Source organism: Sminthopsis crassicaudata, chromosome 2 (assembly GCF_048593235.1).
Source record: "Sminthopsis crassicaudata isolate SCR6 chromosome 2, ASM4859323v1, whole genome shotgun sequence".
Classification (NCBI taxonomy): domain Eukaryota; kingdom Metazoa; phylum Chordata; class Mammalia; order Dasyuromorphia; family Dasyuridae; genus Sminthopsis; species Sminthopsis crassicaudata.
Genome location: NC_133618.1, coordinates 600,469,094 through 600,486,540, shown reverse-complemented (window position 1 = coordinate 600,486,540; position 17,447 = coordinate 600,469,094). Strand labels below are relative to the sequence as shown.

General features: G+C 34.2%; 1 protein-coding gene across 1 annotated transcript; it reads right to left on the bottom strand.

Annotated features, from left to right (window-relative positions):
* Positions 1-9,508: 9,508 nt before the first annotated feature.
* LOC141552990 (scavenger receptor cysteine-rich domain-containing protein DMBT1-like) lies at positions 9,509-16,341 on the bottom strand. The gene is made up of 5 exons (XM_074284866.1): positions 16,260-16,341; positions 13,946-14,099; positions 12,367-12,566; positions 11,728-12,039; positions 9,509-9,912 (listed from the first exon to the last, which is right to left on the bottom strand). The coding sequence occupies exons 1-5, from the start codon at positions 16,339-16,341 to the stop codon at positions 9,509-9,511; spliced, it is 1,152 nt and encodes a 383-aa protein (XP_074140967.1).
* Positions 16,342-17,447: the final 1,106 nt, after the last annotated feature.

The window sequence follows — 17,447 nt, the reverse complement described above, 5'->3', positions numbered from 1 at the left end:
AAGTCATTCACAGCTGATTATGTTAGAATATTGCTGTTACTTTGTACATGGAACATTTCACTTTGTATCAGCTCATTGAAACCTTTCCAGGTTTTTCTGAGAACATCCTGTTCATCATTTCTTAGAGCCCAATATTATTCCATCATAATCACATACTACAGTTTGTTAAGCCATTTCCTAATTGATGGACATCCTCTCAATTCAGTTATTTTTTGGTGATTTTTCTTTTGGGATGCACATCTAGTAGTGGTATTGCTGGGCAAAGAGGGTGGGTTTTTTTTTTTTTTTAGCCCTTTGGAGCTAAAAGATCAACAAATCCTTTCTACAGCTTAGAAGATCAGATTCTTACCAGAAATGTGGTCTATGTCTAAAGTTAAAATCTTGGGAGTGGGGAGAAAAAGCATGGAGAAAAAAATATTCGAATGCAAGAATGTCAGTGCTGAAAGGGATGTTTGAAGGCTCTAGGTTTCCTAATTTCCAGAACCGGGGCTTTTTCCAGGGTTAAAATTAAGGCTGACTTTTTTGAGGGGAGTGGATCAATATGCTGATCAGTAGGCATCATCTTAGGTATTCAAAAGATTGCCATTGCTCCTATATCTGCCCCCTGTGGAAAGACAGCTGGATGGTCCAGTGGACAGTACAATGGGCCTGGCATCAGGAAAACCCGAGTTCAAATGTGGCCTTGGACACTGGCTGTGTGACCCTGAGCCTCTGTCTGCCTCAGATTTTTTCATCTTTTTTGCTTCCTCTTAACAGATAATAACAATCTTTTAAATTTTATTAATTTATTTTAGACTCATTTATAATCTCTCCTTCCCACCTCTCACCCCCATTAAACAAAATAAACAAATGAAAGAACCTAGAAACAAAAGTCCTCATCATAAGGATCCATAATTTGATAAAACATTGTCCATGCCTGAAAGTATATGTATTTCTATGCATTTTAAGTTTGTCACTCTGACAGAGGATGGCTGGAGTGTTTCATTATAAATTCTCCAGACGGGTGGATTCTAAAGTATTTCAAGTTTTTCTTTATAATGCTGTTGTCATTGTTAAAATTGTTCAACTTTTGCTTACTTCTGTATCAGTTCATAGAAGTTTTCCCAGTTTTTTGGAAACTGTCCACTATATTATTTCTTATGGCAAAATAATGTTCCTTTGTATTCATACTTTACTATCACTTATCAGTCATTTGAAAATGGTTGTTGAAAACATGGATTTCTTCTTTTGAAAATTGCCTGTTTGTTTCATTTTACTGTATATATTATTTTTATAAATTTATATCATATCCTTTTGTAGTTTAGATGTAAGAGCTTTATCACAGAATCTTGATGGAAAGATTTTTGCCATTTGCCTTTTTTCCTCTTTGATTTTAATACATTGGATTTATTTGTGCAAAAAACTTAAAAATTTTACCTAGCCAAAATTTCCATTTTGTCTTATGTAATTTTCTCTATTGTTGGTTAGTCATTAATCCAATCAGAAATATCATTTTTGTGTCTTGAATTTGTTTATGATATGACCTTTTATATCTAAGGTCATGTATTCATTTGGAATATGTGAGATGTTGGTATAAATCTAATTTTTGCCAGATTGCTATCTAGTTTTCCTGGAATTTTTTGTCAAATAATACTCCCTTCCCTCAGTAACTAAAATCTTTGGGTTTATCAAAAATTATTCTATTGTGTTTATTTGCTTTGGCATGTTGTACAATTAATCTGTTTCACTGTTTGACCATTCCATTTTTTTAAACTACTATAAGTCATTTCAATTATTACCACTTTTGTGTATAGTTTCAGCTCCGATACTTTATTATTTTTTTCTTTATAATTAAAATTCTTAATCTTTTGTCCTGATATGTATGTTTCTAACAACATAGAGAATTAACTCAAATTTATAAGAATTCAAGCCATTCTCCAAATGATAAATGGTCAAAAGATATGAACAAATAATTTTCAGATGAAGAAATTAAAACCATTTATAGTCCTATGAAAAAATGCTTTAAATCATTATTGATCAGAGAAATGCAAATTAAAACAACTCTGAAGTATTAAACACACCTCTTAGATTGGCTAGGCTGACAGGAAAAGATAATACAAATGTTGGAGGGGATGAGGAAAAACTGGGACACTGATGCATTGTTGGTGGAATTGTGAATGGATCCAACCATTCTGGAGAGCAATTTGGAACTATGCCCAAAGTGTTATCAAATTGTACATAACCTTTGACTTAGCAGTGCCTATACTAGACTTGTGTCCTAAAGAGATTTTAAAGGAGGGAAAGGGACCCATGTGTGCAAAAATGTTTGTGGCAGCCATCTTTGTGGTGGCCAGAAACTGGAAACTGAGTGGATGCCCATCATTTGGAGAATGACTGAATAAGTTGTGGTATATGAATGTTATATTATTGTTCTATAAGAAACAATTGGGAGGATGATTTCAGAAAAACCTGGAGAGACTTACATGAACTGATACTGAGTGAAATGGGCAGAACCAGGAGATCATTGTGCACTGAAATAATAAGATTATGTGATGATTAATTCTATTGGATGTGACTCTCTTCAATAATGAGATGATTCAGACCAGTTCCAATGGTCTTGTGATGGAGAGAGCTATCTATACCCAGTGAGAGTTCTGTGGGAACTGAGTGTGGATTACAACATATATTTTCACCTTTTTGGGTGGTTGTTTACTTGAATTTTATTTTCTTTCTCATTGTTTCCCTTTTTGATCTGATTTTTCTGGTGCAGGATGATAATTGTGGAAATCTATCTATCTATCTATTTATCTAAGAATTGCACATATTTAACATATTGAATTGCTTCCTGTCTAGGGAAAGGAGTGGGGGGAAGGAAAGGAAAAAAATTTGGAGCACAGGGTTTTGCAGAGGTGAATGTTGAAAATTACCTATGCTTATGTTTTTCCTTTTTTGTTTATTTGTTTATTTTGCTGAGGCAGTTGGGGTTAAGTAACTTGCCTAAGGTCACACAACTAGGAAGTATTAAGTGTCTGAGGTTAGATTTGAACTCAGGTCCTCCTGACTTCAGGATGGTGCTCTATCCATTGCACCACCTTGTTACCCCTATGCATATGTTTTGAAAAAAAAAAAAAAAACTTTAATCAAAAAAAAGGGAAAAAACATTCTTGACCTTTTGTTCTTTCATATGAATTTTATTGTTGTTTTTTCAGCTCTATAAATTTTTTTGTTAGTTTGATTAGTATATCATTTAGGAAGTAAGTTAACATAGGTAAACTGCTAATATTATTTAATATTTTTGCATCTTTGTTCATTATTTTCTATTTTGTCTCACCCTGATTTATATATCAAAACAATTAAAAACAGATTAAAGTATTGCTTTCTTCTTATTTCTTATTATTGAAAATAAGTTATATTATACTTAATTGTTCTTTTACTGTTTGATATGATTCAATTATAAAGTCATTTGTTCCCGGAATTTCTTTTCATGTACAAAGAACACATTTGAAGGTGACATTGTAGCCTTGGTACAAATCCCTTAAGAAAAAGTAGAGATTAGATAAAATATGGCTTTCTTTCCACATCTGGGAATTTTAATCTTTTTTTTTCATACAGATTTCTAGGTTTCTTGTAATGCAGAATAGATCCTGGAAATGGTCTGGGAAAAAGAACAGATGAACCCTTTCTTGCCACCTAGGGGAGGCAGGCTTTCTGGATCCTTATGCTTCTTATGATTTTTCAAATTCAGTACCTTCCTGAGATGTTCTAATAACTATGTCTAAATGATTATTTGATTCAATGAGTTTGTAAAGAAATCTTGCAATTCATTGATAGTTAACAGTAATAGAGCTTTAAGATTTGATCAAGACCTTATGTCACTTGATTCTCACAACAATTTGTAAGTAGATTTTATTTCTCCCTATTCTACAACTGAGGAATATGATACTAAGGGAACTTAAGTAATGTGCTGAAGTTGCCTTAGGTTGTATTCAGACTCATGTCTTCCAGCATATCTGGAGTAGTATTCATCAAGCCATCTGGTTGCCTCAATCAATTAAATATCATTTATTGAGAAAAAAAAAAAAGGAAAGGAAAGAATGTTCCACTTATAATTAAGACAGTCTTTTATTTAAAAACCAGAAGCCCTGATGTTGAATCCCTGCCCAATTTTTACCATGTGATTTTGATAAAGTCATTTATCTACTTTGGGATTCTTTAGTGACTTTATAAAATGTGGGAAATGGACTAGGTGATAAGTGCTATTCATTCATTGGGCCTATTCTTCGAACTCTTAAATTAATAATCTAAATAGGTGTTCTACCTTGATTTTCTTTCTTGAATTTTTTTTATTTTGTACTTTAAAATGTCAAGAAAAAAAGTGTTTTCATATACAAAGTAGAAGAGAAATGTTTATACATGAAATTTGTATCTCTAGTGTTCATAGCATGCTTTAAAAATAATAAATTTAGCACTTTCCTTTCTAAATTCTCCATTTTGTCTATTTTACTTCTGAACTTTCCTATGTTTCTTTTGTGCATGTTAAAAACATACTTTGGTGACCCTTTTTTATTTTTTTGAAGGGCATAATTATTATAAGATTTTCTCTTTTCCCTAAACTCCCTATCACAAAAGAAAAAAAAAATAGAACAGTTCTGGTAACAAATAGACATAGTCCACATGTTTTCCTTGTCTTATTTTCTACCTCAAGTTCATCACCCTTTTGTCAAGAAATGGACTGATGCTCATCATTGGTTTTTTTGTATAATATATAAACATTTCTCTTCTTTGCATATAAAAATACTCTTTTTTTCTTGATATTTTCAAGTGCAAATATATGTATATGTGTGTGTGTGTATGTATGTATATATATATATATATATATATATATATGTATATATAGAAAAACAAGGCAGAATATCCATATGGGTTAATTGATTCAAGAGTTAACTGAATAGATCCAATCAATGAACTGGTTCATATCACCAATCACCTAATACAATTCTCAGATTTTATAAAGTAACTAAAGAGCCAAAGCAATTCTAATAGACTTGGGACAGAAAATGTCATCTGCATTCAGAAAAAGAACTATGGAGATTGAATGTAAATCAACATATACTATGTTCACTTCTTTTTTCTATTTGCTTTTTTACTTTTCCTCTCCCATGGTTTTTCCTTTTTGCTTTGATTTTTCTTTCCCAACATGATTCATAAAGCAATGTATATTAAAATAAATAAACTAAGTGAAAGAAAAAAAGGATTTCATTGTGAAGTCTCCATCTGGGACTCTAGCTTTTGCTGTAATCCCTGAACCAAATTCTATTCTTATTAAATTATGATGTGTAAAAAAACAAAAAACAAAACAAAACAAAACAAAAACTAAAGAGCCCCAGAGTGGATAAATGACTTCATCAAAATCACATGGTAAATAATTGGACAGGGATGCATTATCAAGGATTCTGGTTTTAAAATCCAAGACTCCATGTTATTAGATAGAGCAAAGCTTAACATTTTTCAAAATTATTTTTCTCCACAATGTTGGACTGTATAAATTGTTCTGTTTTGGTTCAATTTACTCTCCGTCAGTTCATACAAATCTTTCCAGATTTCTTTGAAACCAGTCTCTTTATCATTTCTTTTGGTATTATAATATTTCATTACATTTATATACCATAATTTGTTCAACTGTCCCACAATTGATGACCTCTGCTTCTTTTTCAGTTCTTTCCTAAAACCTAAAGAACTGCAATACATATTTTTGTACATGGATCATTTTCTTCTTTCTTCGATTTTTTTGGAAGAGTAAGTATAGTATTATTATTGGTGGTTCAGAGTGATTTTTTTTTAGCATAGTTTTATATTACTTTCTAAAATGGAATCAAATAGTACATTAGTATGTTTTTTTTTTCCAACCAGCCCCTTCAACAACAGCCATTTTCATTTCTTGTCTTTTTTTTTTTTTGTACAATTTTCTGAATATATGAACCTCAGTTTTTTTTAAATGTGCATTTATATATTAATTATTTTGAATATTTTTATATAGATATTGATAAGTAGGATTTCTTTCCTTCACAACTTCATGCTGTGTAACTAATAGTGAATGATTCTTATTTTTACATGTTTGAATCAGTTCATTAAATATCTTGTATACCATTTATTTATTGGAGAAATTTGTTGCAAAGATTTTTTCCAGTTGCTTATTTTCTTATAATTTTAGAAGCATTGATTTTACTAGGCCAAATGCTCTTTCATTCTGTATCAAAATTTTCATTTTTATCTTTTATTATCATTTCTGTCCCTTATATAATCATAATTTCTTCCTTTATCTTTAGTTGTGAAAGATATTTCTCCTTTATTCTTTTAATTTGCTTATATACAATCTTTTGTAGATAGGTCATCTAAACTTATTGTGGTATATTCTGTGTTACCTGGTCTAAATCTAAATTCTGCCATACTATTTTCCTGCTTTCTAACAATTTTTGTGAAATAGTGAGTTGGAATCAAAATAAGCTTTTGTTTTTTGAATTTATTTAACCCTGTGATACCATATTCTATAACACTGATCAACTTTTCTATTTTTTAGCCAACATAACATAGATTGATGACCACTAATTTATAGTGTAGTTTGAGGTCTGGTACTGCAAGTATTGATGGTAATAAGAAAAGTTTCCTTCCATCCCACTTTTTTTTTTTTCATTTGTTTTTCTTGTTTTTTCATCAGATGACTTCTTGTTATCATTTTTTCTTATTCTCTAAAATAATATTTTGGTAGCTTCATTGGCATGGTGTAGAATAAGTAGTTAATTGAGATGGTATCATTGTCATTTTTATTATATTGGAATAGTCAACCATGAGCAATTAATATCTCTCTTTTTATTTAGGTTTTTATTTATGTAAAAAGTATTTTTAAGTTTATTTATATTATTCCTATGTGTACTTTTCCCATCAAATTAAAAAGGAAGTCTCTGAGTTGTTTGGATTTACATTTCTCTTATTAGTAATTTCACATTTGTTTTTACATGGCTTTTAATCACTATTTTATATGGTTTTTTTTAATCGCTTACAATCTTTTGAAAAACTATATCTTTATATTCTTTGATCATTTCCCCCATGGAGAATGTAGAGGCTGAAGAAAGAGCTCTACCTTGTTTTATGTTAACTAATTATTCCTGGTGCTAAGCTCTATGTTTTTGCTTTTGAAGGATTGCATATTTTGCTAGCATGTTATAAAATTGCACACTTTGCGAAAAGGCTATGTCACCTTAAATTCTTTAAAAGACTAAAGGGATCGTGTTAAATCTATTTAGAAATTCAGGTTATAGTCTTGTGTAAGAAAACCTCCTATTGCCAAGTAAATATAGTTGAAGTCTATATGTGAGCAAATAGCAAAGATGTTAATTCGAGGACAGAACTATTAAAGCTACTGGAAGTATGGGGAAATTGAAGTTTTTTAGAGAAGGCAATGGTCTGGGGCTATGAATGTCATGTGCTGGAAGAGCCTGATTTAGTCACTTAATCCTTCTCTGATAGCCAGGAGGCAGAAGGCAACCTATCCAACTGGGGCTAATCAAATATTATTTTCAATGTTTAAAAAGTTTAAAGGGCTGAAGTTTAAAGATTCTCTAAAATTCTCCAAAGAAATGGCATGTACCCATTCACAGACCACTAAGAAGACATTTATATCTTCTTTACCTAATAATAATTTATCTAATAGATCAAGACACTTTTCATTGGAAAAGCTTTATACCTGTGCAATGAGGTTCAGGGGCAGATTGGAACAATGAGCATATTTTAATCATTAAAAGATCTTATTTTTAAAAGTTCTTAGATTAAAGGAGCTGTAGGGATCCTAAATGAAATGAAGTCTTTCTGTGTATTGTTCCCCTAATCTGTGATTTCTGTTGTGTCAGTGGACCCCAATGTTGCATCCTCATTTTATATTCTCATCCTTTCTCTTTATCCTTATTGTGGTTCCACATGTAGTGCAGTGGATCATTCAGAGCCTGCAGGTCCAAAGAAATAGTCTCTTTAATTAAAACATATTCAAATACTCCCAGGTAAAATCAGTCTCTGAGGTGGCTAACAAGTAGGTCTCAGGAAGGTAAAAGGAGATAAAAGTCATCAATAGGGGAAGCAAAAGCAGGCAGCAAAGAGGCTCCTTAAAATTTCTGATAATGCCTTTTAAACCTCTTTTGTCTTTTCCTTGCCCAAATTTTCTCCTCTTGGTCCCAAATCAATCACCTTATAAACAAAAGTACCTCAAATTGCTCCAAGTCTACCCCATCACGTCAGTCACCTAAAGTCCCTCTGGTATTGTTGGGTCATGAATGGTTGGTGAACTCAAGCCTCTTCAGTTGTACCAGTGTCCTTGCCCACAGGATTTTCCTTGTCATTTATTTGAAGCCCTTTCTCCTTTCTATTATTCCATTTCTATGTATTTCATCTTCCATTACTATTCCTTTCTCCCTCTTTTCATCTTTCCCTTTTTTCTTTCTTCCCACACTAAATAAAATATTCAGAAAGGACCTTAGAGATCCAATCTCCTCAATAATTTAATAAACATTGTTTGATTTGTATCTTGGGATAAAGTCCATATCAGTCTGCCTTAAATTCTTAAACCAAAGGGCTTATGACAAATCTATTTAAAATTATAGTCTGGTCTAAGAAAGCTATTGCCTATTATCCTATTGCCAAATAGAATATAGTTGAAGTCCACAAATGAGCAAATAGAAAGAAATTAATTTGAGGGCAGAATTATTAAAGCTCATGGAAGGATAGGTAATTGCAATTTTTTTTTTTTGGGGGGAAACAGAGGTCTGTGACTTGTAAATTCCATGAGCTGACTTATCAGAGTTTCTTTATGGAGATCTTTTAATCGGTACCAGGGATCAGATGATAACTTACCTCATTGGGGCTAATCAACTATTATATTCAGTGTTTGAAGATTCTGAGAAGATTATGTGGATGTGGCTATAGGATGAGGAAGCCAGGGAGTCTGGGAAGCATGGACTTAAAGAATAGTAAGCTTTAGAGCCAGAAGGTGCCATCTGAACTTTTAAAAATAGGATATCCTAATGAATAAAATATGTTTATTGTTCCAATATGTCCCTGAACCTCATTGCATAGGTTTGAAGCTTTTCCATTGTGAAGTGTCATCTGATCCAAATCTTCAACTTTCAGTTGAAAAAATTGAGGATCAGAGTGGCTTAATGACTTACTTATGATCACAAAAGTGGAACAATTAAGACAGCCATGACTTCTGGTTCCTTTCTCTCTAAGGACTGACTCCCCCATCCCCCTTTAGTCCAAGATTTCAACTGCATCCCCACTCCCTCATCCCCCCTTTAGTCCAAGATTCCAACTGCATCCCCACTCCCTCATCCCCCTTTTAGTCCAGGATTCCAACTGCATCCCCACTCCCTCATCCCCCTTTTAAGTAGTAGGAGCATAATTTCTAGTAATTGACCATAGCAGTATTTCCATGTAATATAATCTTTATTTGTATGGATTTCTTAGATTATGGTTTAAAAAACAATTACATAACATTGGAGCAAATGACACCGGCATCATTGAGGTGAGAGCAATTATGGGAGAACCAGTCTTTGTGAGAGCATTCCCTCAGATTGTTTTCATTTCCTGTACACTGGACATCATATAGAGAAATGCGTCCTGAGCCTTGACCAAAATAGGCATTTCCTGGGGCAGAAATAGCTGCCCCACAGCCCAGCTGTCTACATACTACTTGGGCATCCTGCAGGTCCCAGCCATCATCACACACTGTCCCCCACTGTCCATCATGGTAAATCTCCACCCGACCTTCACATCTGTTGGAGGAATCTACCAGTCTCAAGGTGGTGGTGTCTGAAACAAAAACATAAATAATGAGGTATTGAGTAGTACCATAGGATCCTGGAAAGGCCGGCTCTTGCCTGAAGCTCTCTTCTCAGGGCTAAACAGCTGAAAATGCATGATGCATTAGAATAGCCCATTATTTAAAAAAAAAAAAAATCAAAAAAATAAAAAAAGAATAGTCCATTATTTTCTTCTGAGGACTACTGCTCAAGGAGAAGAGACAAGGAGGGAAGCATCATGCTTTCTAAAGGATTTCACTCCTGTTTCATCCTGCCGATAACTCCCTTAGGTACAGAGGAGAGGAATTGCTCCTGTTTTGCAGATAATGAAACCTAGAAAAATTTAATGGCTTGCCCAGGTCAAGCAGCTAATTAGTATTAGATCCAGGACAAGAATCCAAGTCTCCCCCCCTCCCCAAACTCCAGGCCAGGCAGTTGGGGTTAAGTGACTTGCCTAGGGTCACACAGCTGGGAAGTGTTAAGTGTCTGAGGTCACATTTGAACTCAGGTCCTCCTGACTTCAGGGCTGGTGCTCAAATCCAAGCCTTTTTATGGCTAGTACTGTATCTTTGTTGTTTCATTGCCTCCCTCCCATATCAGATAGAGAACAGAGGTAACAAACACTCTAACGTTTGGTGTATATTTATATAGCACAATCAGTCAATAAATCATGAGCTTCAGGCCAGGATAATGTGATTTTGTGGTGGGAAATTCTTTACTGGTTTTCATGTAATTAGATCTAACAGGATTATGGGACTATTTAATGTGGGGTAAACAGACCCAAATATCCTGAAGCTATCCTTGAAATTTATGACTATGACCTTGAATCTTTAAAAATGCTGAAATTATACTCAATATCCTCTTCCTAAGATGGGAAGGGAGTAAAAATATTTGAAAATATTTTTCTCTTCCAAATAGTTTTATTTAATTAGGAGTGGGATACTTAAAGGATGATGATTCATTTGCATAGAGAATTCACTTATGTGAAATACCTTCAATGATAAGTATTAGTAATATTTGCTCCCTAGAATCTTTTTTTACAATTTGTCTTCTTTGTAAAAAAACAAATTCTAGAATCATTGATTCTGATATTTGGAAAATATCAAATTATTTGATAGTATTTTTAGTGCCTTTAGAAGTCATTTAGTTCAATCCATATCCCCAAAAGAACTCCCACTATAACATTCTTGATAAATATTCATCTCTCCTTGACTTGAGGACTTCCAGTGACATCTGTTCCCTCCTGGAATAGCCCTTTTCATTTTTGGCTAGCCCTGGTTTTTCGGAATTTTTTCCTTATTTTAAGTTGAAATTTGCCTTTTGAAGACTCCTGACTGTTTTTGCTAATTCTACCCTGTGAGGCCAAGTAAAACAAATCTTAATCTCATCTACATGATGTTCTTTCAAATATTTGAAGACAGCTATCATATCCCCCCCTTAATCTTCTTCAGGTTAAACACCACCTTTCTATTAACTGGCCTTCCTTTGCTATGAATTGGAGGTTTGCACTCATTCTGGTTGCCCCTTTAACTTGTCAATGTCCATCCTAAATTGTGTGCTCAGACTAAACGCAGTTTTCTATATATGACCTGACCAGTGTGGAAATCTGCAGGACTATTCCCTTCTTATTCCTATAAACTACCCCTTTCTTTATAGAGTGTGAGATTGTATGAACATCTTTTTCAGTCTGCCTTCTTACATTGTTGGCTCATGTTGAGCTTGAAGTCTACTAAGACTCCCAGATTTTTTTTTCCCTTTTGTATTTGTGAAGTTAATTTTTTAAACCCAAGCATAAGACTTTACATGTTTCTTTCTTACATTTTTAGTCTTCATAAATTTATGGAAATGGTATTTCCTAGTGGGATGCTTTCCAGTTCAGAGAGAGAGTAGGTAAAAATGATACCTGAGCAGATAACACCGGCATCTTCATAGTGATTACAATTGTGGGAGAACCAGCCTCTGTGGGAACACTCCCACAGATGGTATTCATTTCCTGTACATTGTACATCATCCATTGTGATGGGTCCCGAGCCTTCTCCAAAATAGGCATTTCCCGGGGAAGAAATAGCTCTCCCGCAGTCCAGTTGTCTGCAGACTACCTGAGCATCATTTAGGTCCCAATCATCATCACAAATGGTCCCCCACTTTCTATCACGGTAGATCTCCACCCGGCCTTCACATCTGCTGTGGTTGCTCACCAGTCTCAAGGTACCCTCTGGAAAACACATAGAGAACATAGGAATTGCTTGAGTTTTTATACCTATTTTCATGTTTAGTGAGCATGGACAAGTTTGAGAAGGATCTATTTTCCAAAGCATATATCAGTAGGTAAATTATGTCATGATTTTTCCAACTCTCTGCTCCATTCTGACTGAGATGTGATTTGGGAGATAGTAAACCCACACATGGGAAATGAAGGAGATTCTCAAGTTTCCAGATTTAGTCCTTATTCATCAGTAATGGATAATTCAACAAAATAAATGAGAAGATAAACTTTGTTGGAATGATCCCATCCCAAACAATTGATGTGTATGTATTTTACCTTTGTGGATAGAGTTATAGGAAGCAGAGAATCCTCTATCCGTGGTGCTGCCATCAGTTTTAAATACTACTGTCATTTGGTTGGATTGTGATGTTAGTGCAGGGATAGGACCTCTGCAGAATCTTCCAAATGAAGGAGCTTCCAGTGAGCCATCAAAAATCTCAATGTAATCATACCTGCAGGAAGGGTCAGATTCTACTCTGTGGGACAGAAAAGAGAGATGACAAAATTTCCTGTTCCATTTATCTGAGTTACATTTAAAGCAGAAATGGCAGTGTAGCATGCTTTGGCACTTAATGATTCTAACTGATATCATTCACTGTTCTCTCCTACAAAATGGGAAAAATTTCCTTGCAATCATTCCACAAGAAAAATAACAACCAACAAACTGGCAATTTAATTGAGCATATTTCCCTAACTGTGATTTCACAGAATGCTTTCCTGAAAAGATGTATATGTGACATCATTTAAAAAACATTGCATTTATATCATTTAAAGCATTAAGTCTCAACGTAAATACTTTTATAGAATGAATGATAATTCTTAAAATTAATCCATTGTGTCATCATTTTCATGGATTACCATTGCTTAAGGTGGATTTGTCTGAAGGTGTCCAGAAATGAGCTGAAAAGGCTCTCAACCTACATTGTTTTCCTATTGATCAAAGAATGTATTCCAAATTGTGCAAATATCCCAACATCTTTGGATTCTAAGGTTTTGTTCTTCCTTTCTCCTCCCCAGAAATACTCATCTCCCATGACTAGGAGAAGCATTGGCCAGTGATGGCAGATTTAGAATCAACTTCTGAAATGTGAACATATTAAATTATCAAGCAATATTTTTAAAAATTAGTTTATTGATGCTTTCTAAAATTCATTATTTTTTCTTTACCACAGTAGAAATTCTCTCTAGAAAAAAAAACAAATTTGAGAAAAAATTTCATGACACATAGCTCATAGCTAACAGTGTATGTCATATTCTGCACCTGTCTACTCCCTCATTTTATCAGGAGAAGAGAGAGAGGTCAAGACAGTTTTCCAAGGTAATGGGCCAAATGTTCAAGTAAAACTGCTACTCAGAAAAGAAAAATACTGGATAAGGTTCATATTACATTGTACCAATAATTGGGTCTAAAAAGAACTACTGAAATTGAATCACAAATTATAAAAGCATCTTGCAAACATTCTTGAGAAGCATATTGCTCCAAAGAGCTACAGTTTGGACAGTTAGAAATAAATATCCAGAGCTTCTTAGAGAAAATTCCTTCACTATTTCTGGCTTTAGGCTGGGGTTATAGGTTTTCCTGCCCCTTTTATCCCTCTACCTTATCCCCCAGCATCTAGTAAGGACTGCCTATGAGAAAAATGCTAAGATGAAGATAATGAATCCCATCTTTACAAGGGCCTATCTGTCTAGCTCAGAATCTTGAAACATTAAAATAAGAAAGGGGCCCTATGTCTTTAGATATGAATTGGAGGCTACTAGTCTCAGCACTTGAATTGTTAAACTGAAGCTCAAACTGACAGATCTCTGATTACTGAGGAGGGATGATATTATCAGTCACCAGCCTTTTACTTACTGGAAATCATCAAAGACCAGAGAGATTTGGAAATCTTTGGCAACTTCTATTTCCCAGATGCAGTTCAAAAGTATCAGATAGTGCCCAGGGTAATATGGACTGGTAAATGAACCACTAGAATTGACAAGACGACCCCCACAAATTACTTTTCTACCTAAAAAAAAGAAAGGAAAAAAAACCTTATTTGTGAGAAATTGAGATAATAGGTTGGTTTTTCATGTCAGCTTTTTACCCTCAGACCCTTTATTCAGTTCCCTCTATATCCTTGTTATATATATCACCATATATAAAATCCTATAGTCCTGGCCTTTAATGTTTTATTGGGAATCAACACTTTACTCATGTGTCCAGTACTCTGTTCCTCAGAGAATAAAATTTAAGGATTGCCCCATATTAGAGAATTGATGCAGATTTTTGATCCATGTATCTATGGAAAAATTATTTTCATAGTTTCTGCAAAGAATATAACATAATACATAACATATATAGTCCTTATGCATTTTGAGAAGATAATGAGAGGACTTTTGCTCTAGAAATCAGATGCCAAAGAGAGTTTCTTGTACTTCTCTGACATGCTACCTATATCCTATCCTCCCATCCTCTTCCTACTGAAACTGAACACTGGCCTGGGTCTGGGCTCTGATTGAGAAGTCCTCCCTTTACTTAATCCAGGTCCTGGTTCACCATCCCATTTCCTTATTTTTTTTCCAAAGCATGCTACCTTTTGTTTCATGTTCTCCCCTATTCTAACTCTTACTTTCTATATTTATTAGCTTTGTCTTTTAGAAAGTAAAGAAGGAAACATTTTAAAAGCCCCTATTATGTGCCAGGTATTGTGCTAAGTGCTTTGCAAATGTTGTGATGTCACATATATAACAATAATGAGAAATGCCATTATTACCCCCATTTTACAGTTAAATAAAATGAGGCAGAGACTAAATGACTTGCCCAAAGTCATGATTTTTGTCATTTCAGGCCTAGCACTTACTTTTATAATGTAAGCTCCTCTTGGGTTAGGGACTCTAATGTGTTTTCATTTGTATTCCTAGCACATAGAAAAATGCATTTTACATAGTATGTACCTAATAAATATCTTTCATTAATTACCAATTAATTGATTTCTAGTAAATTAAGTGAGATGTAATGATATACTGGCAAAAGAATATTAATTATGGTGTTAGAGATGAAAAATCAGCTTTGCTGTTAGATTTGCCTTTATAATAATTAATAATAATAATAAGTAGCTAATATTTATACAGCACCTATTATGTACCAGGCACTGGGTTATATTTTATAAGAATTGTTTCATTTTATCCTGATAATAATCCTTATATGGGTAATATATATATATACATATACACATATATATATATATATATATATATATATATATATATATATATTTACAAATAAAGAAACTGAGAAATGAGAGATTAAATGGCTTGCCTGGAGATCACATAGCTACTTAAGTATCTGAGGCTGCATCTGAACTTGGGTCTTCCTGACTCTAGGTTCATTGAGTCTCCAAGCTATTCCTTTATAGACAAATTTATAAAAAGTTTTTTCATTGAATTTAAAACAGAAATACTTTTAGAGTTTCCCCCTTCCATCCTTTCATTATACAAGATAGGAAATTGAGACTTGGGGATATTACCTGACTTGGTCTAGGTCATAAAGCACAGTAGAGGCAGAGAAGAAATTAGAACCAAATAAATGTCCTGCCTTCATTCTCTCCATTTTACTGTTGGGTCTTTAGATTAGGGGGGAAAACCCCAGCAAAACCTACCAAATGATGAATTTGATCTTGGGTCCAGTGGTTTCTCTGGAAAGTAAGTAATACCAAAATTAGGTAATTCAAGTCATGGAAGCAATAGGTAAATTAGTAATATAATTCTAGATCACATAGAAAAAACTCAATTTAGACCCAAACTCTTTCCCCCTATTCTGAGGCTAATGTGAAGGGGTGAAATTGTAAACTATTAACCCAGGCCTTGGGGGCTGCATTCTAGCCCCAGTTTTGATGGATATATTAAGGCGCAAACCATCTTCATTTCTCCGCAATCTCTGAAAGGGGCTTTTAGAGCCATTACAAATGATTTACATCCTCCTCCTATTGCCACTGAGTGACTGTGTCAGCAATAGACATGGAGGGAAGTTTGCTTCTGTCCACAAACACAACTGCTCCTTCCATAAATGGAGATAACATCTCCCATTTTTAAAGATGTCCCAATACATAAGGGATGGATGGAGATACTCTGGAAAACACAATGCATCCCAAATAGGAGACATGGACATGTTATTCTTTTTTTCATACCTTTAGGCTCTCCCCAGCCCTTTTCTGCCAGACATGCCAGAGTGACAACAGTAATAGTAAAGAGGCTTCCTAATGGTGACATGTTTGTCACTGAGCTGCACTGAGCCAGTCAAGCCTTTTATATCCACTGTGTATTCACAATCTTTGAGGGTCAGGTCAACTATGCTTTACTTGGATTAATCTCTGCTTTACCTTTCTAGATAAATTATGTGATGGAGTATGTGAGAATACTGCAGATGTGGCCAGTATTTTTCATGGCCATTGGTCGGGAAGTACAAACTTTGAGGTGACTCTCCTAATCCCAGCTCCTTGGATAAAGTTCTTGTGATATGGCTATTATAGCTCTCTTTCAAGGTCATAGAGGCAACTCTGATGGGGTCCTTCTAAAGTTATAGATTATGGGACTCCATTGATATGTTTTCTTTCAATATTTTATATCAATGGAGGTCTATAAGCTTCATTAGGACCTTGTTCCTTAAAGTCCTTGTGCCTTATGATAACACAGAATATTATATTTGGAAGTTATCTCAGAGACAATCATATCCAATCTTCTCATTATACAGACGAGTGAACTGAGGTCTAATCGTGGTGTAGAGTCAGGATTGAGTGTTTCACTCAGTCCTTCAGGTAAAAGAGAGCAGATTTGCTCTATCAAGGTTCCTGACTTTAAATCTAGTGCTCTTTCTACAGTATCATCCTTTTTTTTTTTTCCAATGGGGTTTGAGAGGATAGTGAATAGATCTAACCTTGGAGTAAGGAAGATAAGAATTCAGATACCATTTCTGATATCCTGAGAATGTGACTAGGAACAGGTGACAATCTGTATTGATAAAAAAGAATCTCCCACTTAGGACTCCCTTAAGTCACTGAAATGTCCTACAGGTCCTGCTCTTTCCTTTCTGGATTTTAGATTCTACTTAGAAGGTCCAAATCCTGCCATAAGACTTAAAATAATCTCCAAGGTTCCTTCCAACTTCAGCATTTTATGATTCATTCTCTTACCTGAATATGGAAGCTCATTAGTAGAAATTAGCTTATCAAATTGGAATAACAACTCATTTTCACTTATTATTCTGTATCAAGACCAAATTTTGAAGAAGTTTTCTGCTATGGATAGTGTATTTCAGATTGAGAAGTAAAGGATAAAAACTGTTAACAGGGAATAGAAACCTTCAATGAAAGAAGTAG